The sequence below is a fragment of the Hypomesus transpacificus genome, chromosome 14, assembly GCF_021917145.1.
Source record: "Hypomesus transpacificus isolate Combined female chromosome 14, fHypTra1, whole genome shotgun sequence".
Lineage (NCBI taxonomy): Eukaryota > Metazoa > Chordata > Actinopteri > Osmeriformes > Osmeridae > Hypomesus > Hypomesus transpacificus.
Genome location: NC_061073.1, coordinates 2,632,843 through 2,660,575, shown reverse-complemented (window position 1 = coordinate 2,660,575; position 27,733 = coordinate 2,632,843). Strand labels below are relative to the sequence as shown.

Here is a 27,733-nt window from a genome sequence, read left to right as displayed (position 1 = left end):
ACAGTTGCGGTTCGTGGCATCTCACAAGAAAAGAGAACGAGCGAAAGGGGGAGTGCAGTTGTCCAAATCGGCGTGGACTGCTGAGAAGCTGGCAAGCCAGCAAGCCAGTTTACAATAGCTAATAACAGTTGTTTGGGTGCTATCTCCCCTACCCACAGTCTATGAGCGTGGAGAGGATGAGAAGAGGGATTTTATTTTATGCTTTGAAAGCACAGAGAAGTCAGTCCAAAAGGTAACGTTAAGCTCACAGTTTCTGTTCGGCTAGCTAGCTAACGTTAAATTATAAATTGACAGCTTTGCTGTGATGGTCAGTCGAATAACAGAAAGGCGTATGACTGTTTTGAGTGACCTAACGGTTTCTGTTTTGTTTACTACGACTGTGTTGATAATGCAAATACGAACACATTTAAGCGATCTAACAGAAATAGTGGAATTGTACTCATTTGGCTTTGTTTTCTTATCTTGCACACGTTAGAAACAGCAATCTAGCAAGACAGCTAGCTACTATACTAGGAGAGTCCCACTGATTACAGTTATGTACTAACTGGCTCCTGTAGCTATCCATATTTACCAGCTTGGTATAACCACACTTTAAATCGGGATATTCCACTGACTAAGATTGGCACAACCCATGGGGTTTTCCCATTGTAGTTGAGATGATACATAATCATGGTTACTCAGTGTATGCGTGAATCATTCTTGACTCTCCCACTAAACTGAGTGCTCCTTGCATATTAACTTGGTCAGAATTATAACGCTAGTGTGCTGAGTTCTGTTGGCTACTTAACCTGTGGTCATATGCGTGCTTCATTCTGGCTGCTTTCTGGCTTCTCTAGCGTCTGTTCTCCGTTCTGTACAGGAAGCATCAGTGGTTTTTCATGTGGCTTGTTAACTTGGCTACACCCTCTTGCATTTGACAAACAAGGGTACATCAGGAACAGACTTTAACATTCACCAGTTTGAAATACATGACAGAAGATGGCAAAGCTCTTGTGAATCTGCTGATGAGCAACTGCCAGTTTGTTTGGGCGTCTTCTCAATAAGGCCCTGGAATAGATGAGAAAAGCAGGGGTTTTATGGGTGATGAGAGGCAGTATCTCGCCCTTACCAGCTCCCAATAGACAGGCATATTATGTACATGCGAAGACACACGCGCCACATATGCTCCAGTCAGCAAAAGCCTAGGCCAGTACATTACATCATGCCATTAACTGGAGTGATTCATATTCATGGCAAGAATGCTCGGACAGAAGCTGTATTTTTGAGTGAAAGTTACCTTAAGGTTTGTAATACATGTTTTAGAGTGTAGCATACTTGAAACAATTGGCTGTAGCCCTCAGCCTGGGTGAATGTAATGCTTGACTGTGCTTGAGGAGGAAGCCATGCATCAGAAATGTGACTGTTGCCATGCCGTTGCTAGCTGAATAAAGTGAGTCAGCCTCTCTCCCCTTGACACTATCTGATTGCTCAGTTCAGCCATCCCTTTTCACTCCTTGTTTCTCTCTCTCTCCCTTATTCCCTCCATCGCCATCTTGCTCGTGGGTTTTAAGCTGTGTCCTCATAGGCTGAAAAATTCCCTAAGACAGCCAGCTGACACGCCCCTTAGATAACAACACTTGCTCACCTCATCCTCAGCTGTGTGGCAGATGCACATGTCGGGTGTCACTGACTGATCGCATCCTAACACTCGCCCTACACAGCTTCTCACAAGGACAAGCAGAGAGCTTCGAAGTACTGGGAGTCTGGGACATGCAGTCTTGGAATGTACCTATCCTGTTACCAGGTTCAATATGTTAGTGTTTTCCTGTCCAGATCCTTTTTCAGGATCTGGATTTATAGAAAACCCCTAATCTGGTGATCCCATGTGGCCGGCACAGGGTGGATCTCATTTGAAAGCTGGATCTAGCTGTAATTTGGGTTTCAGATGGTAGCACATTAGCCTTTTGTTTGTGCAAAGCTCCCAGGGCTTAGCCTTTGCTTCGAAACAATGAGTGTAATACCCCCTGCGAACACCCAACAGGATGTGTTTCATGCATATGGCAGCGAAGGGGGATCCCAGGCCTCCGTGTTGTTTTGGTCTAATCGTAGTAAAAACCAGAGCTTCACTGGTTTATTTGGCTCAGTGTATGTGGTCTTTGACTCTGTGTAACTATTTGGGAGATTCCTGTGTAAAACGTTTGGACTGGTTGGAATGGTGGAATGGAGGAGGGGGTAGAGGTGTTGAGTTAGAAGAGAGCTAGACATGCTCTTAAAATAAGGAAGGACAATGGTCAGACCACGCCATAGTAAATCAATTACTAAAACGCAATTCCATAGAGAAAGTGCTGTCGTGATCTTTTTTTGGTCAACCGGGTGGATATCTCTGTAAATCAAATAAAGAAAAACAAGCCTATACCTGGCTGCTGGGCTGAGGCCTTAATGCTAATTCAAATTAAGTATATATAGCCTTTTTGTTATAAATCCTACTGTTTGGCAGTGTGGTCAGATACTAGGACATGCTGTCCTGCTAGGGCACTCAGATCTTCAAAACACTTGCTTTTCAATATGTCACTATGTCGCTACAAATTAAAGGGTGATCGGGCTTTTTCTGTGGCTGGGCCAAAGCTTTGGAATTCTCTCCCTTATCATGTGAGGTCTGCTCCTTCATTGGATATTTTTACTTTTGGATATCTACTCTAAAAACACATTTTTATTCATTAGCTTTTTGGAAACTTTAAATTGTTGTTTTATAGCGTTGTTTTGCTATGCACTATGTACAGCACTTTGGATCAATTTGTATTGTGTCAAATGTGCTTTATAAATAAAGGTTGATTGATTGATAGGACGTATGGTTGTCTTTCTGTGCTGGCATCCGTCGTTTTGGAACGAAAAGGATGTCCAGGGCAATTATAATATTATTCCTCTTGGAGAGCATAAATGGCTCTTTTGTTTGGCTGAAAGGCTGCCTCATGACAGGCTATCATCTGCCCCAAAGCAGGGCGTCATTAACGGATGGAGAAGGAGACAGCTGATACCAACCCCTCTCAAAGGAAAGAGAGACGTTTACTGTCTGTTTGTGGCCAACGTGTTTTGTGTGCTTTGTTCTGCGTGCATCCTGGGAAATTTGGGGCAGGTTTCCGTTACCAGACCACTGATGGGGAAGAGAAACCTATTTGAAAAACTCCTGCCTAAGTCAGGTTCTGAAATTCCGAGGTGATGAAGTCAGCCTGGGTTTCTCAGTCAGTGATTGATGGCAGTGTGTGGCGAATAAACGGTAACAGCCTCAGACAAGGACGTACAACCACCCCCCAAAAAATCGACTCTATAGTTACAGGGCATGTGCTCACAGCCAAGGTTTGTAGTACAAGGCGTGTTTGTTTGAGAGAGAGAGAGAGTTCTCTCCGCCATTGCATGCGTCTGCTGGAGACGTGAATTATAGACACTCCCCTGACTTGCTGTTCCCCTGAGGATTATTGTCCTCCTATTCTCCTACTCCTTCCATTCAGTGAAATGGTCAGACAAAAGCTCTAAAAATAGATTGTCGTCAGGCTGGTAATGGACAATGTACAAGATATGGCATAAGTTAAAGGACAAAGCACCTGTGCTTTCCTAGGCCTACCCTGGTCTACCCTGCCTCACCAGCACAAACTAGGCCCCCACTTCCATGAAGTCTTGCTTTCGGTGGAAATGATGTGATCAGATTTTAATCTTCCTCCATTGTCGTCATCCCCCCCCCCCCCCCCCCCCCGTACATACATTTAGTTGTAATCCTGACGTTTGACAGTCCTCTCCCAGAGCTACATTTGGCTTGACGAGCGTTAAACCACCAGTGAAGTACCACACTCGTGCACAATGAGAGCACAGTGTTTCTGCCAGGCTTTTGGCTTCAGGCCAGCTCGCTCTCTTTGCTCATCTCCGCGTGGCCCACGTCTGTTGTGCATTCCCTCGTTTGGTGAAAAATGGAATGTTTGGTTGTGAAAGAACCTGGTGCTGCAACGCTGGGGGTGATGAATCCGATTGGTGCTGGGATCCAAACAGTGGATGTTAGGCCTATATCATATCATATCTGTGGATGTTAGGCCTATATCATATCTGTGGATGTTAGGTCCATATCATATCCCTGGATGTTAGGCTTATATCATATCTGTGGATGATAGGCCTATATCACACTGTAACGTTGCTATTCATCTCCTATATGGTACTGTGGTGGAATCATGGGGTACACTACCCCAGAAGTTCTCAGAATTTAAAAACTGATCATGGTCCTGTGCCATTGTAATGGTAGTTGCTATTTCTCATTACAGTTTGGTTATTTGTTTGTCATTCCCCCTTCCCCTGGTTTAGGTTCAATTCAATCCATGTCTGTCCCTGCAATTCTACAGTGTCAAGTATACAAACTCTCTCGCAACTCACAACATGCCCGTACGCTCAACGTGAAGTCCTGTTTCACCTGACATATTATGAGATGCGCTTCTTCTGATTCAGCTGTTTGTCGGGAGAGAGAGAGACGTCTTTTTCTCCCCACATCGCGTTCCCAGCAGGGTCCTGCGCTTGACTGTTTATTAATACCTTCCCCTCCGCATTCCTCAACCTCCCCCCATAAACGTGCTGCCACTCTGGGAACCGAGGCGAGGGGCTTGGCCCAGGCCGCTGCATGCATTGTGCTGTCATTGTTTATATTTAGATCTTTTTCCCCCCTGTAGGTAGAGCAGGGAGAGGGCCGAGGGCCAGGGGCGCTCCTCGGTTCTCAGGCCAGTCAGCCCAGGCCAGTGGAAAGTTCCCCCGGGGGGCCTGCCTCCGCTCCTCTGACCCCATCTTGCTGTTTCCTATTTTAAAGACGGTGGTGGAGGCCGGGGCGGTGAGGGACCATTTCAGACCATAATGCATCGGGGTGGGACTGGCAACCAGGGCGAGGAAGAGCGGGTGAGGGAAGGAGGATGACGGAGCGCACCGTCGGACGAAGAGTTGAAAGAGGAGGGGGGGGGGAGCACAGGGAGAACACAGAAAGAGAGCAGTGAAAGCACAGAGAGCGAGAGAGAGAGTGCATAGGGAGAGAGAGCACCGAGAGAGAGAGCACAGGGAGAGAGAGAGCACAGAGAGAAAGAGCGCAAAAGGAGAGAGAGCGAGAGCACAGTGAGACAGAGAGAGCACAGAGAGAGAAAGAGAGAGAAAGAGCTATTCCTGGCCTCTGTCTCTGCTGCACTTCTGGATCTTGGCCCCCTGGGTCACACAGTCTCTGTGTCGCTGCTATTTTCTGCCTCAGTCCCCAACACAAACACCACTGTACTGCCTGTCCAGAGGAATGGTGGGAGGTGGACTAGACAGACGAGAGACAGCAGGAGAGAGTGTTTACCCCAGAGAAACATGTTTCTTCTCCAATATCAACCCCCAATCCTCTTGAGACTGTAGTGGACATTAGTTTGCAACTTTGCAACCATACTGCCCTTCGTATTCAATTATTTTGTCCAATTGAGAGGACATCCTGGGCTTTCAAATGACGACCTCAGGAATAGCCATGTTATTCCAGTTTGTTTTTAAGATGGTTTGTGCATTAGTTATGCATGTATGTTGTGACATTTCTTTTTATAAGCCAAATCCCAGCACTTATGTAGAATGGGAACATTTAAAAAAACTCTTCTCAAGAGTCTTTTGTAAAGATCTATTACCCTAACCCGTTTGTGCTTATGGATTCAGTGTGGTCAAATGGACCAGCCAGTGCAGTGCGGGACTGCTTGTACCAGGGTCAGGAGGATGTTTTGGAGACGTCAGTAAACAATTTGGCTATTGACCACGTCCACACGTGCTGGCACACCTGCAGAACAAGCTTGGTGGAGTGAGTCTCTTCGACATTTTAGGGTAAATGTGTTGAAAGGAAAACTGAGGGGCCTGTCAAGTACACTTGTTCGGAAAATCTTGCTTCAGAACTGCATTTCCACTGTGGGAAGTGTCAGAGGCTGGCATCATTAACGCTATTACGTCACCCGTTCACAGCACGAGACGACATACAATACATGAAAATAGTCTGTAGTGTAGGGGCCAGAGAGTCCAAATCGTAAGTGTAGTTATATAGTATAGTTATATTTAGTCATTTAGCAGACGCTCTTATCCAGAGCGACTTACAGTAAGTACAGGGACATTCTCCCCGAGGCAAGTAGGGTGAATTTCCTTGCCCAAGGACACAACGTCATTTAACACGCCGGGGAATCAAACCGGCAACCTTCTGATTAATAGCCCTACTCCCTAACCGCTCATCCATCTGACCCCCCAGGCCAGATAGATGTAGATGTAGTTACTGAGGTGGATGTCTAATCTATGCTTGTCCTCGTCTGTGACATCTGGGATCCATACCTACTCCTTCAGAGAGACTTGCAGCCTGTTGACGATCTCCCCGCTGGCCTGCCAGGCCTTCCTCAAGCGTGAGCCACAGTGACATCCTGATCCTCGGGCCCTTCACTCCCACACTGCGCCGCTTTGTTCCCTCTCCCAAGACCCCAGCCACACGGACAGGAAATGAACAAAGCATCTGTTGAGGTCGATCTCGACTGAAGTCGGCGGCAGTCATAACGTTTTTTCTTATCGGGGCCCCCGGAAACCCGGGCGCAGTCTGTGTGAGTATAGAGTCGCCTTTGATAGAGGGGCTCTCCTGCCTGCCTGTCTGTCTGCCTGTCTGGACACACAGGGAAGCGCGTACACGCAGGAACCTGGAAATGCCGTGCCAAATTCCGACTGTATTTTCACGACTCTCCGATAGGTCTCCCAGTGACCTGCGGTGAAAGGACCGGTTTTGTGTTTCCCCTCTCTTTTCATGTCCCTATGTCACACGCCAGACGAAACCACGCGGTGTGAAAGCCGTTAGGCTGCCGTGGGGGCAGCAAGAACCAAGTGGGCAGGGTTGTCATGTGGACATTGCTGCCGTGTGGTGGCTAGTTAACCAACCGTCTTCCTCTGCTGTGGAGTTAGGCTGGCCTGAAGTGTCTGTCTGCACTACGCTGACCATATAACTGAAGACAATAAGGGCAATAGGGACTCTGCTCTGGGGTTTGGTGGCAAATGACCAAAATGCACATTTGCGGGGAAGACTCTTAAGGCCTGTTCTTGTAGTGTGGCGTTCCAGACCCAGCGTTTAGTGAAGTGCGAGCGTGCGCGTGTGTGAGCATGCATACTTTTATGTGGCGACTCAGACCGTCTCCACTTCAGTGTCCTTCGATAGGTCCCCCGTGTTGGTGTCTGGAATGTAAAGCAGCCTTGCCTTTAACAATTCCAGACTAGACAATAATCCGGCGACTCATTTTGGATAAAGCACACATATTGTTATCACCATGCACTGTGGTTAGTGGCTTTGCATCTTTTTGAATTAACCTACATTGATAGTTGGAGCAGCAGCGTGCTCCATGAATACTTTATAGGGCGTTAGAACGTCACTTATTCATACCATGTTGAGACGGCATCCTGAGACTATGCCCACGCACACGTGGCGTCTGCTGTAGTCTGTCGTGTCGTCTGCTGTAGTCTGTCGTGGCGTCTGCTGTAGTCTGTCGTGTCGTCTGCTGTAGTCTGTCGTGTCGTCTGCTGTAGTCTGTCGTGGCGTCTGCTGTAGTCTGTCGTGGCGTCTGCTGTAGTCTGTCGTGGCGTCTGCTGTAGTCTGTCGTGTCGTCTGCTGTAGTCTGTCGTGTCGTCTGCTGTAGTCTGTTGTGGCGTCTGCTCCGCCCTCGTCTGACTCTATTTCATTAGCCGCTGTGTTTGAAGTTGGCTGGGTGAGACTGTGAGGTGGCCAAGGCATGGCTCGGGGTGAAACCAGCCTGGCTGGGCAGGGCAGGGCTGGGCAGGGCAGGGGTTGCCTTGGGTGGGCTGAAGTGGTGCAGAGGAGGGCTGGGTGGAGGAGGAGGGGAGAGGAGAAGTAATAAACGTTTATTAATCTTACAGGATGACAGACACAGGAGGGCTGGGTGGAGCAGGGTAAAGGGGGGGCTGGACAGAGGAGAGGGTAGGTGTGGGCTGGTTGGCCTGGCTGGGCAGCGCAACTGCTGAGGCAGAAGAGCCTCAAGCTGACCCGACCATCCATGGACTGTGAACTGATCAGCCTGCGGCGTGGGCAATGGAAGTAGATCTCTGTTCTCGACCCTCTTCATGCCACCAGCAGTCTGAGATGCCTGTGTGTATGTGTTTGTATGCGTGTGTGTGTGTTTGTTGTGTTCACCACCAGCAGTCCACTTGTGTGGTCTAGAAGATCCAGATAACTAGTACTGGTTATCCCTCTGGTTCTGGTCCACGTTCAATCTCCTTACGAGTTCTCAGACGCGGGGATTTAACCCAAAATTACTTCTGTCTGACTGAATAAACCAGTCGAGCAAAATGTGACATTTTATCAGAGCCGCTGTTCCGCCCGTATTCCAGCCAGGAAGTATGCTGCGCCCCCAGTCCCAGCCTTTACACAATCTACATATGGTGACCCCACATATACATATACAGACGCACATACACACACACACACACACACACACACACACACACACACACACATGGCATGTGTCCATCCGTCCTGCCCCTCCCTGCTGACCACAGCTGGACTTCAGCTCCTCCCCCTAATCCCAGGCCTTTTCATCAGGACCCAGTCTAATCCACATCCAAGTCGGACTGGGACGCAGATTAACATTGATTACAAGGGAGAGCACACGAGAACAGAAAGAAGTTGAGGTCAAAGAAAGCAAATGGACGAGGCTGTGAGCTCCGGTCGTGCTGAAAGGAGCCTGCAGGCTACGTCCGAGCTTCTCAGGACTTCTACTCATGAGATGACCTGCAGTAGGTTCAGAGCATGCAGCACACCATCTTGGCGTGGGTTTTTGAAAACCCCAGTCCTGGAGTCCTGTTTTGTAGACTTACCTTATGGACTCTTATCGCTAAGAGCTTCTTAAGAGCATTCGAAGAGCGTTCGAAGAGCGTTCTAGAGCGCTCTTCGAACGTTCTTAAGAAGTTCTTAGCGTTAAGAACTTCTTAACGAATCTGGGAAACCCGGCCATTGTCATTATTATATTATAATTGATTTAATACTGCTGTGCTGAGATGTTATTGTTGCGCTGTAGTACTATTTTTTGTTTGCCGTGCTGCTACGCTAGTTGTTGTGGTGCTGTGCTAGTGCAAGCATATTGCGGGCCCAGTCACACATGCTAGAATTACAGCCTTCCACCGCCTCACAAACAGGAAGTGATGTCATCCATCCCCATATCTACTCACATCCTATAGCCAGGTTATCTGATCTTGCGTGTTCACTACCTTCCTCTTTCTCTTCGCGTTGTGGCTTTGCCTCCCCGACGTTTTGTCATGATATCGTATCGTATTCTCCACCTCTGTCTCGTTCTCTCATCCCTTACAGCCCACGCGTGGGCCTTGGCAAAAGTGGTTACCCTGTCATCTGAACAGGTTCTCACCTCTCCTCCTCCTCCTCTTCCGCGACACCCACTCGCGGCTCACCTTGTTAGGCTATTTGAAATAAAACCCACTCTCTCTCTCTGTCTCTCTCTCTTTCTCTCTCTCACCCCCCAATTATCCCCATGCTGACTCGGCCTCTCCCTCTCTCTGTCTCCTGTGTGGGAGGCCGCACTGTAGTGCCGCAACGAACACTGTAATCCTTCCCCCCTCCCCTCCTCCTGCTGACTCAGTTCTCTCTCTCGTTTTCCATCTGTGCGTGGCGCGGGCGGCTCACCGCAGACAGACACCTCTCTGTCGCCCCACCTCCAGAGAGAGAGTCCCTCTCTAACGCCGTTCCCGGACGGGTCCTGTTCCACCTGACCCTCCAGCCAGGTGGTCCTCAGCTGTGTGTGACTCACAGACGATGTTATTTCAACACGGGTTGCTCTGTCAGCACCAGACAGTTTGGTCCTGTTAGTCATATTCTCCTGATGTGCTGACTAGCCTAACACACACACGCACACATTCAGGTCAACGTATCCGGTAACACCAGGCTCTCTGAGTCCTGTTGGGTTAGGCTAGGGATCAGGTAGGCCTAACTCATCACGCCCATCATGTTGAAGGAGTGCCCAAGGTTTCTTTTCTGTCCCTGAGACAACTACACACACACTCACACAATGCTATCAGCAGCATTCTTAGCCGGTTGGTCACAGAACACAGGAAGCAAGCCTGGATGGAGATGAAGGCCGAGCGTAGCAGACGAGGCCAGATCTGACCCTTCACACCTCCTGCCCCAGGCTCAAGCGGAGACTCACAGACATCACAATAAAGCCCTGGCACAGATGCCAGGAGGATGTTGTTAGTCACATCTTGTCTGAACTGTTTCCACTAAGACTGCTTTTATCGGGACCAGCTTGGACTGGCGCGACACGGCCGTGAAATGAGCTCCGTGATCCGTACCTGGTTAGAGAATCTTGTCCTAGTTGTTGTCTTTCCTCGTTGAAAGGGTCCTTGAGCAGCCCTTTTTTTTCCGCCGCTGCTCCTCAATCTCTGCAGTGAGACCCTGGGCTGAGGGCCGAGCACTTGCCGGAGACATTTAGCAAAGACATTTCGTAGAGTGTGCTGAGTCTTCGACCACAAACTAAAAATAGCCGACAGATACCGAAAGGGGAAGTGGACAGGGTGAAGTAATGGGAGTAGAGAGAAGTGTACGCTTGTTGACATTGGAATCTGTTTCGTTGTCCACCTGTCACAGAGGAGAAAAGGGAGAGGAGGCCCAGCTGCTGTTGGAGAGGGGAGGTGAGGACTGAGGCTCTAGCTGGGGCTGGAGGCTAGAGGTTGGGGCTGGGGGGTCGAGGCTGGGCCTGGAGGCTAGAGGCTGGGGCTGGGGGGTCGGGGCTGGAGGCTGGGGCTGAGGCTGGAGGGTCGAGACTGGGGCTGGGGGGTCGAGACTGGGGCTGGTGGGGTAGAGACTGGGGCTGGAGGGTGAAGAATGGTGGGGTAGAGACTGGGGCTGGAGGGTGAAGACTGGTGGGGTAGAGACTGGGGCTGGTGGGGTAGAGACTGGGTGAGTAGAGACTGGGGCTGGAGAGTAGAGATTGGACAGAGGGGGGGGGGGTCTGTTAGCAGGGAGAACAAAGGCAGCTTGTGTTCAAGTGGACTAGCCCCGCCACACCTGCTGGATGTGGGGCTGCTGACCGTGCCACAACAGTGCTTGGGGCTCCAGCTGGTCTCACATGGCGACAGCCGGCAGGGAGAGGGTCTCCGCTGCTGTCGTGTGTTTAGTGTGAGGGCGTGAGAGCCTCCCTGGGGGAGCCCTCTGTGGTCGTATCGTAGACCATCATATAGTGTTGTATCATGTAGTATAGGATCATATAGTATAGGATCATATAGTATAGGATCATATAGTATAGGATCATAGAGTATAGGATCATATAGTGTTGTATCGTAGACCATCATATAGTGTTGTATCATGTAGTATAGGATCATATAGTATAGGATCATATAGTATAGGATCATATAGTATAGGATCATAGAGTATAGGATCATATAGTGTTGTATCGTAGACCATCATATAGTGTTGTATCATATAGTGTTGTATCATGTAGTATAGGATCATATAGTGTTGTAGCATGTAGTATAGGATCATATAGTGTTGTATCATGTAGTATAGGATCATATAGTGTTGTAGCATGTAGTATAGGATCATATAGTATAGGATCATATAGTGTAGGATCATATAGTATAGGATCATATAGTGTAGTATCATATAGTATAGGATCATATAGTATAGGATCATATAGTATAGGATCATATAGTATAGTATCATATAGTATAGGATCATATAGTACAGTATTTTGTATAGTATGGTATCATAGAGGGGTGTCGTTCAGGCTTTCACGGGGCAGAGGATTACGTTTTATAGTTTTACATCATAAAATAGGCCTCCGTTTGATTGAACTATCAGATGAGAGTGGTGTACAGGATGGTGTTTTTGAGAGTTTAGACGATGACACGTGCTTTTTTAATGTGCTTTTTACGCAAACTGTCAGAATGTGTTTGAGTACACTGTGCATGTTTCTTTGCCAATACCGTACAGTAATCTCCCAAATATCTCTGTTATCCTAGCATAACTGGCATACTTTCCATGACCTAAAAGCAGTCTGGAAGTGTTCTTTGGTACATGAGCTGAAGGACCGTTCTCTCTCAGCCACCAGTGAACACCTGAGCTGCCCCGGGGACTGCGACTGCAGGGCTGGGACCGGGACCGGGGGTTAGGACTGGGGGGGCTGTACTGGGGAGCTGGGAAGATTGTACAGGGGGTGCTGGGACTGTTGAAGTGTGGAGTGTGGCCCAGAAAACAGCTGTGGCCTAATGAGGGTGCCAGGCCCTCCTCCCCATCCACCCATTCGCCCACGTTCCCATGGGGCTTCGCAACAGACAACAACACGCGCGCGCGCACACGCACACACACACACAGCTTGTCATGACCCCAACCACCTGGCTCAAGCCTCTTGCCTGTTACCGTCCCTCAACATGATAAGCCCAGACGCAGCACAGACCCAAACAGCTGCTTGCCTCCACGCAATCAGCTGAGCTCAGCATCAACCTGGCTGCTGGCTCTCCCAGGACCCCCTCCTTCACGGCTGTTTCTCTCTCTCTCCCTTTGCTTGATGGCGAGCGAAACAAAGAAGCACAAAGCTAGTGGTCGGCACCTGGTCAAGAACACGCCGGAACCACGGGCTGCTGCATGGACTCCTCAGTCTAGTCCCTGTGTCATGGAAAATTGTAGCCTGGTTTTATAACTTTCATTCTCACTGGGTGTTTGCTGAGCAGGATACAGTGAGACGGCCACTGTCTGTGCGTGACTTAGCTAGTAGTCAGTTCTACAAATGTCATTTCAGTTGTGTTTCCCCTTTCTACAAGTACATAACGGAGGACTTCTCGGCTGGCTGAACACATTCATCATCATTTCTCCTCCCCCCCCCCCCCACCCATCTTCTTTGATTCTCCAGATTTTGACATGAAGAAGGACGTAGACACGCTGATTGCCGAGGAGCGGGCGGACACCCTCTCTAAATATGACAAGGTGCGTGGGCGTCGCCGGCAGCTGCTCTGCGGCTGGACTGAACCGCACGTCTCACAGACGCCGTGGAGACGGCCAGACCAGCAGTCCCGCTGTGACCTCACTTCCTTTAAATATGAGTGACGGTCGTATGCTCTCCCTATGGACCGTCAATCTATTGATGAGCTCTGGGCAGCCTATGGACTTGAGTGATGCAAAGCAAAATGACAGACTTAGCGATAATGTAAATCAGTCCATGTCCCAAAGTGGGTTCAAGTTCACATCCCCCCTGTGCCTCGCTCTGCATAAACGCGCCTGCTAAATGAATACAGTGTTTGTTTCTTCTTTTTGTGTCCCGCTGAGGGTGATTATGAGCGCTTTGCCCCACATAGTGAGTCTCCAGGCCCCAGAGCAGAGTCTGTTCAGACTCTGAACAGATTAGGGCAGGCAGAGGAAATGGGTGATTAGAGGTCGGGTCGATTAATGACAGCCCACAGCTGTGTGTGTGTGCGTGCGTGCGTGCGTGCGTGCGTGCGTGCGTGTGTGTGTGTGTGTGTGTGTGTGTGTGTGCGTGCGCGCATGTTGGGGAACTGTTAATGGCCATGGAACATATAGATTGTGGTTGCAGTACTCAGTGAACAATTAGGAACTTACACAACCATATAATCACTCCCTCATTTAGTTATCGGTTCGTTCTAGAAAAAGAAAAATATACTATAGTTGGCATGCCAAAATGATCAAAAATATAAGAGCAAACTGGTATTACATACAAAGCCTTAAGACGATGAAAAAGTCTGTCTCCATATTTATGATCTTCCAGAAAGATGACCTGTTGACTGTCAACTTCTGATGACTCGTTTGATAAACACATGGCTGTGTTTGTGTGTGTGTGTGTACTTCCAGGGCAGGCAGGAAGGCGTCCACATTGACCCCTGGGAGGATGCTGACTACAGCATCTATAAGGTCACTGACCGCTTTGGCTTCCTGCAGTAAGTCTCTGTGACAGAGAGGGCTGCTCCGCCATTGTGTGGTCTTCAACGGGGGGCTGGAGATCCCTGGGAATTGGCAGGGATCGGGTTCAGGTTTAGGTTAAGGGGTTAAGGGTGTGATACACAGACACACACACACACCCATATTCATAGACACACACCTCTCCATCCTCCGCTCCCAGACACACTCATGCACACACACACCTCCATACTCACAAACACTCACGCGCACACACAGCGCTGTGATAGACAGGTCGACACAGAGTCGATTCCATTCATCCGGCCGGATAGTCACGGATGTATAAATCGGACACGTGGTTGACTTGTGTTTCTGCCCTCTTAGTGAGGAGGAGCTGCCCACACCCAGTGCTCTGGAGGGGAAGGTACGTACAGCTGGCGGAGGCTGGGTGGCGTGTGTGTCTGTGTGTGTGTGTGTGTGTGTGTCTGTGTGTGCAGTGCCATCCATGACTAATGCACATATTTGATTAACGTGCACTGGAGTGGCATAGCTTGAAGGACCTCTCTGGTATTCACCATGTTGCCCCCCCCCCCCTCCCCCCTCCCCAGCATAAGCAGCTGGAGATTGAGCGGGTGGACAAATGGGTGAAGATGGTGAAGAAGTGGGACAAGTACAGGAACAGTGACAAGGTGAGGGTCTACGGCTAATGACCACAGGAATAAGGTTGGGGCCTGGAACCAATGACTGTAGATACAAGGTAAAAACCTAAAACTGATGGACCATAGATATACGGTTATATGTAAAATCATACAAGGGGAGGAATTTGAACCTGCGACCTCTTGATCAGCAGTAAAACGCTCTACCACACTAGGCACTGAAAACGACTGATGATAAAAGTTTAGGGTCTAGACCTAATGACTATTGGTACCTTTCAAATTAAGGGTCTAGAAATGAAGACCATGAAAATGAGCTGAGGGGAAGACACTACTGTAATTTCCTGCCAAGTCTTTTCATTTTACAAACAAGTAATCACAGTGATCTTTACTAAAGATTGTGTGTGTGTGTGTACTCGTGCATGTGCGTGCGTTTATAGATGACAAAGCGGGTATATAAGGGCATTCCTCTCCAGCTAAGGGGTCAAGTCTGGGCCCTCCTGCTGGACATTGAGAAGGTCAAGCTGGAAAACTCAGGCAAATACGAGGTGAATGACTGATAGTACACTCCTGCCTATTCTGGTCATAATCTGTCCATTGCATAGCCAAATGCAAATGGTAGAATTTAAATTAACCACACAGAATGAATTTGTTGGATAATTGTGTTGTCATAATCATCATCGTCACCAACAACAATGTTGACATTTTTTATTGTTTGGACAGAAAATGAAACAGCAAGCAAGGGATTTTTCAACAGAAATCAAACAGATTGACCTGGACGTGAACAGAACCTTCCGGAACCACATCATGTTCAGGGACCGCTTTGGAGTCAAGTACGTGTAATTATGTCTGAACACACACATGCACACACACACACATAGATACTTAACATGGCTTGGAGGACTATGACACTGACCTTTGGTGGCTATTTTGTAACTGATAAGCTTTGCTTAGCATTCCCAGTCAGTTTCACTGGCTCCTGACTTTGTTTTGGTTGGGCGTCTCCAAAGCTCTGACTGTTGATGTTGCATGTCCTCTCGTATCCAGGTTTGACCTTGCTAAGTGTACTACAGGACTGAACTGACGCCCACACACACTCACACACACTCACAGTCACAGTCATACACACACAAACACATAGACACAGTCATACATGTCACCACACACACACACACACACACAGAGAGACCAAACCAAAACAAGTGTGGTTTCCTCTCAGTATTTAATTAGCCTTCCTGTCAGTGTGCGAGGCCCCACAGGAAATGGCACTCATACGGAAACAAACGCACACACCTGCACGTATCAATGTAGCGTGGCAAACTTGCATGCCCCATGAATCCTAACACACCCTGGTGCACAAACACACACACACACAAAACACACATATATGCGTGAAACACATGCAGTGTCGCACAACAGCCGCACAGCCAGTCAGAGAAGGAAATTACACCAAACCAACCTGCAGTGTTCTCACACGTTCATGCGCCTGTCACAAGCATGTCTCAAGAATAGGTGTGACCCAGGCTAAATTCAATGGGGTTTTCATAAGCCGTTGGCCTTTGTCGGAGTGATGTGGCGCCCCCCCCCCCCCCCTCCCCCACTGCTATCATTGTCCTATTTAAACCAAACGGTTGGAATCCAGACAGAAATACGGTTACATCCTGCCCGAGCCTTCTCTGCCTGTCAACAGCTGGGTGTTCACTGCTCACACACAAACACACACACACACACACACACAGCTATATCAAGCTCCTCTCCTGTCTCTGTCTACACAGTCAGTATTTACTCCATAGCCCCTGGACTCTGGCTAATTGTCCACATAACGCCAGTTGACGCATTGACCTAGACCAGTGTGCCTGTCTGGGAGTCACACCCCCCCACACCCACACACACACACACGGTGAGCCGTGTGACCCAGAGTGTTGAAGGGCCAAATGTGAGGGGAAACGCTGCCCGCACAATCACAGGGGTCTGGAGCCGGTGAAGTAGGACCGCGCACACTCTTGATGCGGATGCTTGATCAATGACATGTGTGCACACACACTCGCACATTCTTTTCTGTGGAAGGGCGAGGGTCTTTTTTAGAGCCCGACCGATTTATCGGCGCATTTTGGTATTTTAATTATCGGTTAACTATCGGGCATTTATAATGGCCGATATTTTATTTATTTATTTGTTTATTTATTAGATCTTGGGAATGTCTCACTGATCTCTCTCACACACACACACACACACACACACACACACCCTTCATTATCAACTGAACATGGATGTGGCAGGATAGCTCTCTGCCAGGGAGGAGTATAATGAAGGGTAGAGTGGATGAATATCCAGGACAACTTTGATTACAGCAGTGTAGTAGAACAGTCCTGAGTGGGTTAGAGTACAGTACAGAGGTTCTGAGTTGGTTAGAGTACAGTACAGAGGTTCTGAGGGAGTTGTAGTACAGTACAGAGGTTCTGAGTGGGTTAGAGTACAGTACAGAGGTTCTGAGTGGGTTAGAGTACAGTACAGAGGTTCTGAGTGGGTTAGAGTACAGTACAGAGGTTCTGAGGGAGTTGTAGCACAGTACAGTGTTCCAGATGACTTTTGGGTTCCAACGTTATACTACAAAGGTTCAGAGAGAAGCTTGGTTTCTGCCTGACATCCTGTGCCTTAACTCCTACCGGATGGGGGTCATGCAGGGACTGGATGGCTCATGGATGAGTAATCATTCCTCACGCGGTTAACAACGCTTTTTTTTAAATTTGCGTAACAATCCTTCCCCCACTTTCAATAACCTAAGACTGGGTTCACCTCCGAAGACTAAATTAAGTTATAGGATCTTTTCAAAGGATTTCCTCTTGTGTTACGCACCCGGTATCCCTGCATGTTGAACTGAATATAAACGTGATGATTCTCTCTCTCTCTCTCTCTCTCTCTCTCTCTCTCTCTCTCTCTCTCCTCTCTTTTTCTTTCTCCGTCTCTCTCTCTCTCGCTTTCTTTCTCTCCCTCCCCACAGGCAGCAGGCTCTGTTTCATGTGCTGGCGGCCTACTCTGTCTACAACACGGTGAGTGTGTGTGAAGGTCTACGTCTGTGAGCATGAGCGCGTGTCTGCATCTGTGACAGCGAGTGTGTGCGCGCACACTTGGGCGAGTTGCACAACACAGCAAAGTACTGAGTATGATTACAATGCAGGAGGGGGGGACCAAACAAGCACAGCCGCTCTCTTCCCACCAACACGACAGCCTGGAGGGGCAATCTCTTATTCATGAGGCAGATCTGCCTGCATGTACAGCAACACTGCACACGAGCCAGACCAATGGGACGGCTCGCTGGACTCCAGTTCCTCGGCACAACGCCGTCATAACTCTGAGAGGAGGAAGTTCAGCTTGACGTTGGAGGTTCGCAGAGGACAGATGGCTGACCGGTGAGGGAGTCGGGCTTGTAATCAGAAGGTTGCCGGATCGATTCCCCGCCGTGCCAAATGACGTTGTGTCCTTGTGCACTTCGCCCTACTTGCCTCGGGGGGGAATGTCCCTGTACTTACTGTAAGTCGCTCTGGATAAGAGCGTCTGCTAAATGACTAAATGTAAATGTAGGACAGGAACTGTCGGAGGAGCCGTGCGAGGGGGCCGGGCCTCCCCAGGGGCAGAGACTGCCTATGTAGGACGGCCAGTACACTTTTGAATCCAAGAGAAAGCCATGAACATCGATAGTCGTCCCCCTTTCGCCATCAAACTCGTATCCAGTCCCCCAGCCAGGCTCACCTGAACAACCGAGTCGCGTAGCAGTACTTGAGCTGCAGCTGTGCCCCCTCCTTAATCCCGTGATCCTCTCCTGGTCATGGGTTGAAGACGACCTCGTCCGCCGAGGTCAGAGAGATGACAGTTGGGACCGGATGGCCATGTCATGGTTGTCACGAACTTCATCTGCTCAGTAAGCCTGTGGGGGGGGGGGGGGGGGGTTGTACTCATCCCAACATAAACACAGAGACACACTCGTGTACACACACGGTTTTCCCCCATATATATACAGTGCCCTCCATAAGTATTGGAACAGTGAGGCGAATTCCTTTATTTTTGCTGTAGACTGAAAACATTTGGGCTTGACATCAAATAATGAACGTGAGACCAGAGATCAACGTTTCAGCTTTTATTTCCAGGTATTTACATCAGGATCTGATGCACAACTAAGAAAATATCACATTTTGTTTGAATCCACCCATTTGTCATGTGAGCAAAAGTATTGGAACAGATATACTTAAAACATATTTAAGTGAATAAGACTTAATATTTAGTTGCAAATCCTTTGCTTTCAATAACTGCAGCAAGTCTGTGACCCATTGACGTCACCAAACTTTTGCATTCTTCCTTTTTGATGCTTTCCCAGGCTTTCACTGCAGCCTCTTTCAGTTGTTGTTTGTTTTGTGGGGTTCCTCCCTTCAGTCTCCTCTTAAGCAGGTAAAATGCATGCTCTATAGGGTTTAAGTCTGGAGATTGACTTGGCCAGTCTAATACCTTCCATTTCTTGCCCCTGATGAACTCCTTTGTTGTTTTGGCAGTGTGTTTTGGGTCGTTATCTTGCTGCATGATGAAGGCTCTGCCAATCAGTTTGGTTGCATCTTTCCTTAAATTGGCAGACAAAATGTTTCTGTAGACTTCCGAGTTCATTTTGCTGCTGCCATCATGTGTTACATCCTCAATGAAGATTAATGAGCCCGTCCTAGAAGAAGCCATGCAAGCCCAAGCCATGACATTACCTCCACCGTGTTTCACAGATGAGCTTGTGTGTTTGGGATCATGAGCAGTTCCTTTCTTTCTCCAAACTTTAGCCTTTCCATCACTTTGGTAAAAGTTAATCTTTGTCTCATCAGTCCATAAAACTTTGTCCCAGAATTTTTGAGGTTCATCTCTGTACTTTTTGGCAAATTCCTTCCTATTCTTCTTGCTAATGAGTGGTTTGCATCTTCTGGTGTAGCCCTTGTACTTTTGTTCATGAAGTCTTCTGCGAACAGTAGATAGTGATACCTTCACTCCTGCCATCTGGAGGTTGTTGCTGATCTCACTAACAGTTGTTTTAGGGTCTTTCTTTACAGCTCTCACAATGTTTCTGTCATCAACTGCTGATGTTTTCCTTGGTCTACCTGTTCGACGTCTGTTACTTAGTACACCAGTAGTTTTCTTCTTCTTCAGGACATTCCAAATGGTTGTACTGGCTATGGCCAATGTTTCTGCAATGGCTCTGATTGATTTTCCATCTTCTCTAAGACTCACAATTGCTTGTTTTTCACCCAAAGACAGCGCTCCGGTTTTCATGTTGTTTTCACCTCTGAATACAGTCTGCATAGACAAAACCTATCTTACCCAATCTGAACCTGAGTGTAGACATTCAGTGGTATTTATTGATTGAATAATGTATGTAATAGGACACACCTGGGCAACAAAACACACCTGTCAGTCATATGTTCCAATACTTTTGCTCACGTGACAAATGGGTGGGTTCGAACAAAAAGGTGATATTTTCTAATTTGTGCATCAGATCTTGATGTAAATACCTGGAAATAAAAGCTGAAACGTTGATCTCTGGTTTCACATTCATCGTTTGATGTCAAGCCCAAATGTTTTCAGTCTACAGCAAAAATAAAGGAATTGGCCTCACTGTTCCAATACTTTTGGAGGGCACTGTATACGTACATGCATTCTTTTGCACACGTACATGGTACATACGGACACACACGTGCTCAAACACGCACACACACCTGCCCAGCCAGGGGGGGGGGGGTGTAGTGTGTTCCTGTATGGTCGAGGTTTTGGAGCCAGAGGAAACGGCCATGTGCTGTCCTCCTTTCTCTGCCCCCCCCCCAGAAACTGGGTCAGCTGAAAAGAGGGAGGCGGGGGGGGGACGGGAGAGGGATCCCCGTTTAGCCGTCACGCACGCAGAGGGCTGGGGAAGAAATGCTGGAAAGAGAGGCGGAGAATGTTTAGCTTATCCCCAAGATGCAGAGTCCAGTTCCATCAATCTCTGAGGTTTGGTCTTTCTGGTGTCAGCCAGAGCCCATCGATGTAAACAGAACAAGTCAGTCAGAGGACGAGCAAACCCAAATTCCCGTCCGCCGTCTTTAAACCCGGCGATGTGTTCGAGCATTTGACTGTGATTCAAGTGGTCGCAGCTAGCCGGTCCCAATCCCCCTCCGTGTCTTGCTCGGACAAGAGGGGCCGCCAAGTTCATACGTTATCACAGTAATACCAATAACAACCCTGTTCTGCGCTCCTCCGCCTTGCTCCCCCACAGGAAGTGAGCTACTGCCAGGGCATGAGTCAGATCGCGGCCATCCTGCTCATGTACCTCAACGAGGAAGACGCCTTCTGGGCGCTGTCCCAGCTCCTCACCAACACCAAGCACGCCATGCACGGTGAGAGGAGGGACGGGGGGAAAGAGGGGGAGTTTCAGCCGACCAAAGCCACCCCCACCCCCCCCACACACATACACACGCCGGGTTTTGGTCGGGTGAAATTGGGTCGCTTTGGATAAAAGCATCTGCAAAATAAATACATTGTTACTAGTGAAATAGGGGTCGCTGACAGCATGGACGGTATTGGAGTCGTCTTCACTCCTGTGTCTCTCTGTCTGTCTCTCTCTGTCTGTCTCTCTCTCTGTCTCTCTCTCTTTCTCAGGCTTCTTCATCCCTTGTTTCCCTAAGCTGCACCGCTACCAGGCCCACCATGAGCAGATCCTCTCCAAACTGCTGCCCAAACTCAAGAAGCACATGGTAAGATTCTGCTGAGGTACTATAATATTGCTCACCGTGCCTGGTAGCTGAGGTGGGCCTGGTAGCTGAGGTGGGCCTGGTAGCTGAGGTGGGCCTGGTAGATGAGGTGGGCCTGGTAGATGATGTGGGCTTGGTAGCTGAGGTGGGCCTGGTAGCTGATTTTGCTGCTGTACTTACTGTACTTGTATGTCGCAATGGATAAAATAATTTGCTAATTGAATAAAATGTCAAATGCCACAGATGAATGTATATACGTTAACATTTAGACATACAACAAGTGCAAATAGTACTAGATAATAAAAGACTAGAAATGCACAGCTATATGTAAAGGCCTGAGAATACAATGAGTGACTACACAATGAGTGACTAGAGGGTTGACAAACCTTTTCCCTAGCACGTAACATAGAAATTCCTACCGTCTCATCCGAGTTACAGCATTAGAGACGTCAGGGTCCAAGGTGTTTGGACCACTGGGAATGATTGAATAGTTAAAAGCTTCCTCTAAAACCCTTTCCGTTCTATTGTCTCCCTCTTCTCAAGGACAAGGAGCAGATGTCTACCGGCATTTATACCACCAAGTGGTTCCTGCAGTGTTTCATTGACAGGGTAAGACAGCACTTCTCTAAAGCCACCTTTCTTTTGTCATGGAGAAAACATTCTCCTAACCATCTGTGTACTCACAGTTCTTATGTGATGGTCTCTCTCTCTCTCTGTCTGTCTGTCTCTTTCTTTCTTGTCTTGTGTGGTTGTCCCAGACCCCGTTCACCTTGACGCTGCGTTTGTGGGACATCTACATCCTGGAGGGGGAGAGGGTCCTCACCGCCATGGCCTACACCACCCTCAAACTACACAAGAGTAAGTCCCTACACCACCCTCAAACTACACAAGAGTAAGTCCCTACACCACCCTCAAACTACACAAGAGTAAGTCCCTACACCACCCTCAAACTACAGAAGAGTAAGTCCCTACACCACCCTCAAACTACACAAGAGTAAGTCCCTACACCACCCTCAAACTACAGAAGAGTAAGTCCCTACACCACCCTCAAACTACACAAGAGTAAGTCCCTACACCACCCTCAAACTACACAAGAGTAAGTCCCTACACCACCCTCAAACTACACAAGAGTAAGTCCTAACACCACCCTCAAACTACACAAGAGTAAGTCCCTACACCACCCTCAAACTACACAAGAGTAAGTCCCTACACCACCCTCAAACTACACAAGAGTAAGTCCTTACACCACCCTCAAACTACACAAGAGTAAGTCCCTACACCACCCTCAAACTACACAAGAGTAAGTCCCTACACCACCCTCAAACTACACAAGAGTAAGTCCCTACACCACCCTCAAACTACACAAGAGTAAGTCCCTACACCACCCTCAAACTACACAAGAGTAAGTCCTTACACCACCCTCAAACTACACAAGAGTAAGTCCCTACACCACCCTCAAACTACACAAGAGTAAGTCCCTACACCACCCTCAAACTACACAAGAGTAAGTCCCTACACCACCCTCAAACTACACAAGAGTAAGTCCCTACACCACCCTCAAACTACAGAAGAGTAAATCCCTACACCACCCTCAAACTACACAAGAGTAAGTCCCTACACCACCCTCAAACTACACAAGAGTAAGTCCCTACACCACCCTCAAACTACACAAGAGTAAGTCCCTACACCACCCTCAAACTACACAAGAGTAAGTCCCTACACCACCCTCAAACTACACAAGAGTAAGTCCTAACACCACCCTCAAACTACACAAGAGTAAGTCCCTACACCACCCTCAAACTACACAAGAGTAAGTCCTTACACCACCCTCAAACTACACAAGAGTAAGTCCTTACACCACCCTCAAACTACACAAGAGTAAGTCCCTACACCACCCTCAAACTACACAAGAGTAAGTCCCTACACCACCCTCAAACTACACAAGAGTAAGTCCCTACACCACCCTCAAACTTCACAAGAGTAAGTCCTTACACCACCCTCAAACTACACAAGAGTAAGTCCCTACACCACCCTCAAACTACACAAGAGTAAGTCCCTACACCACCCTCAAACTACACAAGAGTAAGTCCCTACACCACCCTCAAACTACACAAGAGTAAGTCCCTACACCACCCTCAAACTACACAAGAGTAAGTCCTTACACCACCCTCAAACTACACATTTACATTACATCACACACACGGTTGGCTGGCTCCTATCTTCCTCGCTTACATAATGTTGCCGGTTACTATGGAGAAGAAGGGGAATCCCATCTCCTTATTGGATGCTCTCTATGGAGAGCCTAAGATGATTGGCTGAAGACTCTCAATACATCAGCTTACGTGCAATTTCCTCCCGGAGATCAATCAAGTATTGCTCTACTCTATTCTGCCCTACTCTTCTCTACTTTTCTCTGCTCTACTCTATCTGACTGTACTTTACTATGATCTGTTCTAATATACTCTACCTTACTCTGCTATGCTCTGCCCTGCTCTACTCTACTCTTAACATGATGCTTCTCTGTTTTCACCAAATGAACTCCCCGAATGGTTCTCTCTTCCCTTGTGTGGCGTCCCTGTGCTGCCTGGCCGTGGTGGGGTGTCACCAGAGCGCCTGCTCAAGCTGCCCCTGGAGGACCTGCGGGAGTTCCTGCAGGAGGACCTGGCCGTGTCCTTCCAACTGCCCGACGACGGCGTGGTGGAGCAGCTGCTCGCCGCCATGACGGAGCTCCGCAGGATGAGGCTGGACCTCCCTCCACCAGGTGGGGCTGTCACCTTTAGCGCTGTGTCTCTCTCTCTCTTACTTTCTCTCTCTCTCTCTCTCTCTCTCTCTCTCTTACTTTCTCTCAGTCGTTCTTGCATTTGATTCCTTTCCCATTTGACCCCAAGCGACATACAAATTGTGTGTGTAGAAAAGTACAGCAGAAGATCTGGGGTCAGAAGGGCAGAGTTCTTAAAGTGTTCTGGTGGTCAGTGTCAAGGAACGGTCTGTACAGTGTTGACCAGGCACGTCACAAAGCAAGCACATCTCAGATACCACCTCTGTTGGGACCTGGCTAAGCCCCTCGCTAACTGGCTAGTTGTTGAATGGATTGTGGATCGATTCTTCACATTGCACAGTCACCCCTGTTAGACTGTCTTTCGCGCTCCGTAGAGGTTAACACTAAACCCTCTTCACGTCTTTCCTCCCCTCCATTCGTAGCCAAGTCAGACGAGCTGCCCAAGATGCCCCTGGGTGAGGAGAGGCCTGTGCTGCTCATGCCCCTCCAGCCTGAGCCCCCTCCAGAGCCCCAGGACCAGCCCCAGCACCCAGACACCCTCACCCCGGACCGCAGCCCTTCACCAGAGAAGCCCCAGGACACCCCATCCCCAGATCCAGTTCCAGTGCACAAGCAGGCCCTCCTCCCCCCGGAGAAGCCCAAACTGTACCGAGCCGTCCCCCCTCCCCCACCGCCCAGAGCTGAGGACAAGTCCCATGCGGGGGTCGGGGGGCTAAGGAAAGGGGGCGAGAGGTGTCGGGGCGTCCCTGGAGACGGGAGCCGACCTAGGGACGGGGACCACGGCCGTGAAGTCAAGCCTGGGGGTGTGGAGCCCAAGGGACAGCCAGAGGACTGGCCCCCGCCTTACGAGCCCCCTGCCCTGGGTGTGCCTGCGATGCAGCCTGAGGCCGAGGCCCTGGAGCTTCCAGACCTGCCGCCTCCACCTCCCTTTTACGGGGAGGAGGACAGTCTGGCCTCCTTGGACCCTGGAGTACCCTGCCTGGAGACGGGGAGCGGTCCGGGGCCGTATCCCCCTCACCCCTCGACCTCCCCTCCTGCTCCCTGTCTGGGGCCACAGGTTCGGCCTCTTCGGGTTCCCCTTCCCAGCCAGCGCCCCCCTCCGCCTACGTCCCTGGACCTCATTCCAGAGGAGCCCCGATCTTCTCTGGCGCGCCTCCCCCGCGCCACCTCCTCGCCCCCCAGGCTGCCCCCCAAGCCCACCAAGTTTCCCGTTGCGCTCTCCGTGCCGATGCCCGCGGGGGACCGACGTCCCTCCAACACGTCCCAATACGACAACCTCTCTGAGGCTGACGAGGAGGTGGACAGGCTGCGGGAGATGGCTGCCGCTGCCGTTTCCCAGAAGCCTTCTCTGGCCTGCGGTCCTCAGGAAACAGGCCTACTCCCAACGCCCATGCCCATACAGGAGTATGACCCCACAGACTACCCCCTGCCGCCTCCGCCCGTTTACCTCCCGACACCCGACCTGAGAGCCTTCCCTCCGTCCCCCTCTCCTCCTCCACCCTCGTTCTGCGCCCTCCCCGCCCTCCCCCAGGAGCCAGACTGCGAGGAGCACAACAGCTGGGTCCGGGACTCCATCATCCCCCCTCCTCCTCCCTGCTTTGCCGACAGGATCACCCCATTCCAGCGCGCCCCCCGCCTCCACACAGACCCGCACAGAGCCACGTCGTCCAGCCAGGCCTACCCCCAGCCAGCGTCCAGGGGCCACTCTGCCTACCCGGGGCACACCCTCCTTCCCGGGTCGCCCACAGGTCAGACTCCAAGGGTCCCGGTCGTTCAGTCCAGCCCAGACTTTTACAGGATGCACACAGGAAGCCATCAACTGCCCAAATCAGTCACCTTCTAGTGCGGAGGTTAGGGACTATTAGGTGTAGAAGGCTGGGGGGCCATGGTCCAGGCCGTCGGGGCCAAACTCAACCACTGTTACCTATCATGAGACATTTCTTAAAGAGGCTCGAGTCAAATGGCTTTAAAACCAACTTTTGTCTTCAGGTGGGTCAGGGTTTCATTATTGAGGGTGATTGCCTTTTTCCAGGCGAGATCCATTAAGCACAGATAAGAAGCATTTGGAATGGATCCGATTGGCCCGTTCAAAGTATTTGGACAAGCCTGTTGCTAAATGAAGAACAGGAGCCTGTTTTATGGCCAGTCCCATGTCTTCGTCTTTTCAGGTCTTGTGACCTGATGAAGCTTTTTCATACTTTGTACGAACATTTGATGTGTTCTCTCGTGTTTTTTAAGGGCAATTACACTTTTATATATGTTCCATAACTTTATTTGAAGGTCATGTGGAATTGTTCCCTGGTCCAAACTTTTGTATGCCTCACAAAAGGCAAGGATGTTGTTGTTTGTGTGGGAGTGCTTGGTAGTGATATGTGTGTTTGAGTATCAAGATACAACATGAATCTTTTTTTCAGTGATGGTGTGGTAACCCCTTTCAAAATACTGCTGCATTCGAAAATAATCGTTTCATCATCAAAGCCCTTCCGGTCTTTCATTTCCCGCTTCCTGTTACGACAGTGTCTTAACCAATCACAGGTTGGTTCCTCAGTCTTCCCAGCTGTAGGATTTCCTCAACATCTAACTCAAGGGCTTTTCTAGTTAGCATGCAAGCTACATTGATGTTCCTTTAGACCAAAACTGTATTGTGGTTGGCTGTGAGCAGGCTCACACAACTCAGTACCCCGTTACACACTGTTGATAAACACACATACACACACACACACAACTGTGGCCTGTGTGAAGCCTCGAATAACTTTTGGCATTTAAGTTATTGTTCGAAAATCTATGTTTATCAGCAGACCAACAATTTGTGTTTGAGTTGACCAGCAGCAGGGTCTTGTCTCTCTCTTTCACCCTCTCTCATCCATGGTGCAATAGAACCTGTTGTACTGTAAATAGCATGTTTCACAGATATAGGGCCGAGTCCCATCTAAGTGTATATTCATTTGTGTTGGAGTCAGCAGTTTACCCTGTGATTACCTTTTCCAACCCTTCAATATCGTTCTTGAGTTTCAATCTGGTTTGTGTTTGATAGGCATGTGACTTCACAAGCAATAATGTACTGTAAATAGTTATATAAAGATTTATATCTGTACGAAGACGAGCTAAACAACACATTGTGGGAGGGAACCTTAGTAGATCATCAGGAGTCGTAAAAAGGTCACGCTCTTCAAAAGAATTTGAAAACAAACAATGCACAAATAAATACGGGGAGACTCCAAAGTCCCACTACCACGACTGCTGTTGTTCAAAGCAGTGGCACCACCTAGTGGAGAAAGTGAGAAGACTAACCCTGAACCTAAAACTGTTGAAAACCCCAGCATTCACAGAGGGAGGTGTTTTGTATGAATCGGAAGTTGAGCCATACTGTACAGGACAAAGGATTTTCGGTTGGAAACATTTATAACTGTTACTGATTTATTAAATTATATACATATAATACCAGCCATGTATTTTTGGTCCATTCAGTTATTTTCTGTCAGATGTCTTTGCAGTAGCGGTGGACGTATGTGTGGTGAGGTCCATAGACGTGTTGTGCGTCGTGTTGGTGTTAAGCTCAAGAGGAACAAACAGACATGAGCACATTCAGTAGCACATTCAGTTCCTTATTGTCGGGGTGCATCTGGGACGGTTCTTCTTGTCTGTGCTATTCCTC

General features: G+C 49.0%; 1 protein-coding gene across 1 annotated transcript; it reads left to right on the top strand.

Moving 5' to 3' along the window:
• Positions 1 to 27,517, top strand: si:dkeyp-19e1.3 (USP6 N-terminal-like protein). Its single transcript, XM_047033370.1, has 14 exons — positions 1 to 232; positions 12,900 to 12,973; positions 13,853 to 13,938; positions 14,282 to 14,321; positions 14,506 to 14,586; positions 14,991 to 15,098; positions 15,274 to 15,383; positions 17,552 to 17,600; positions 20,825 to 20,945; positions 21,208 to 21,302; positions 21,843 to 21,908; positions 22,058 to 22,157; positions 23,908 to 24,060; positions 24,501 to 27,517. The coding sequence occupies exons 2-14, from the start codon at positions 12,908 to 12,910 to the stop codon at positions 25,919 to 25,921; spliced, it is 2,496 nt and encodes an 831-aa protein (XP_046889326.1). The 5' UTR covers positions 1 to 232; positions 12,900 to 12,907; the 3' UTR covers positions 25,922 to 27,517.
• Positions 27,518 to 27,733: the final 216 nt, after the last annotated feature.

Coding starts and splice junctions, on each gene's coding strand:
- si:dkeyp-19e1.3 (XM_047033370.1), top strand. CDS start 12,908: ATGAAGAAGGACGTAGACACGCTGATTGCCGAGGAGCGGGCGGACACC. Junction 15,384..17,551: donor AGGGACCGCTTTGGAGTCAA/GTACGTGTAATT, acceptor CCCTCCCCACAG/GCAGCAGGCTCTGTTTCATG. Junction 21,303..21,842: donor CCAAACTCAAGAAGCACATG/GTAAGATTCTGC, acceptor CCTCTTCTCAAG/GACAAGGAGCAGATGTCTAC.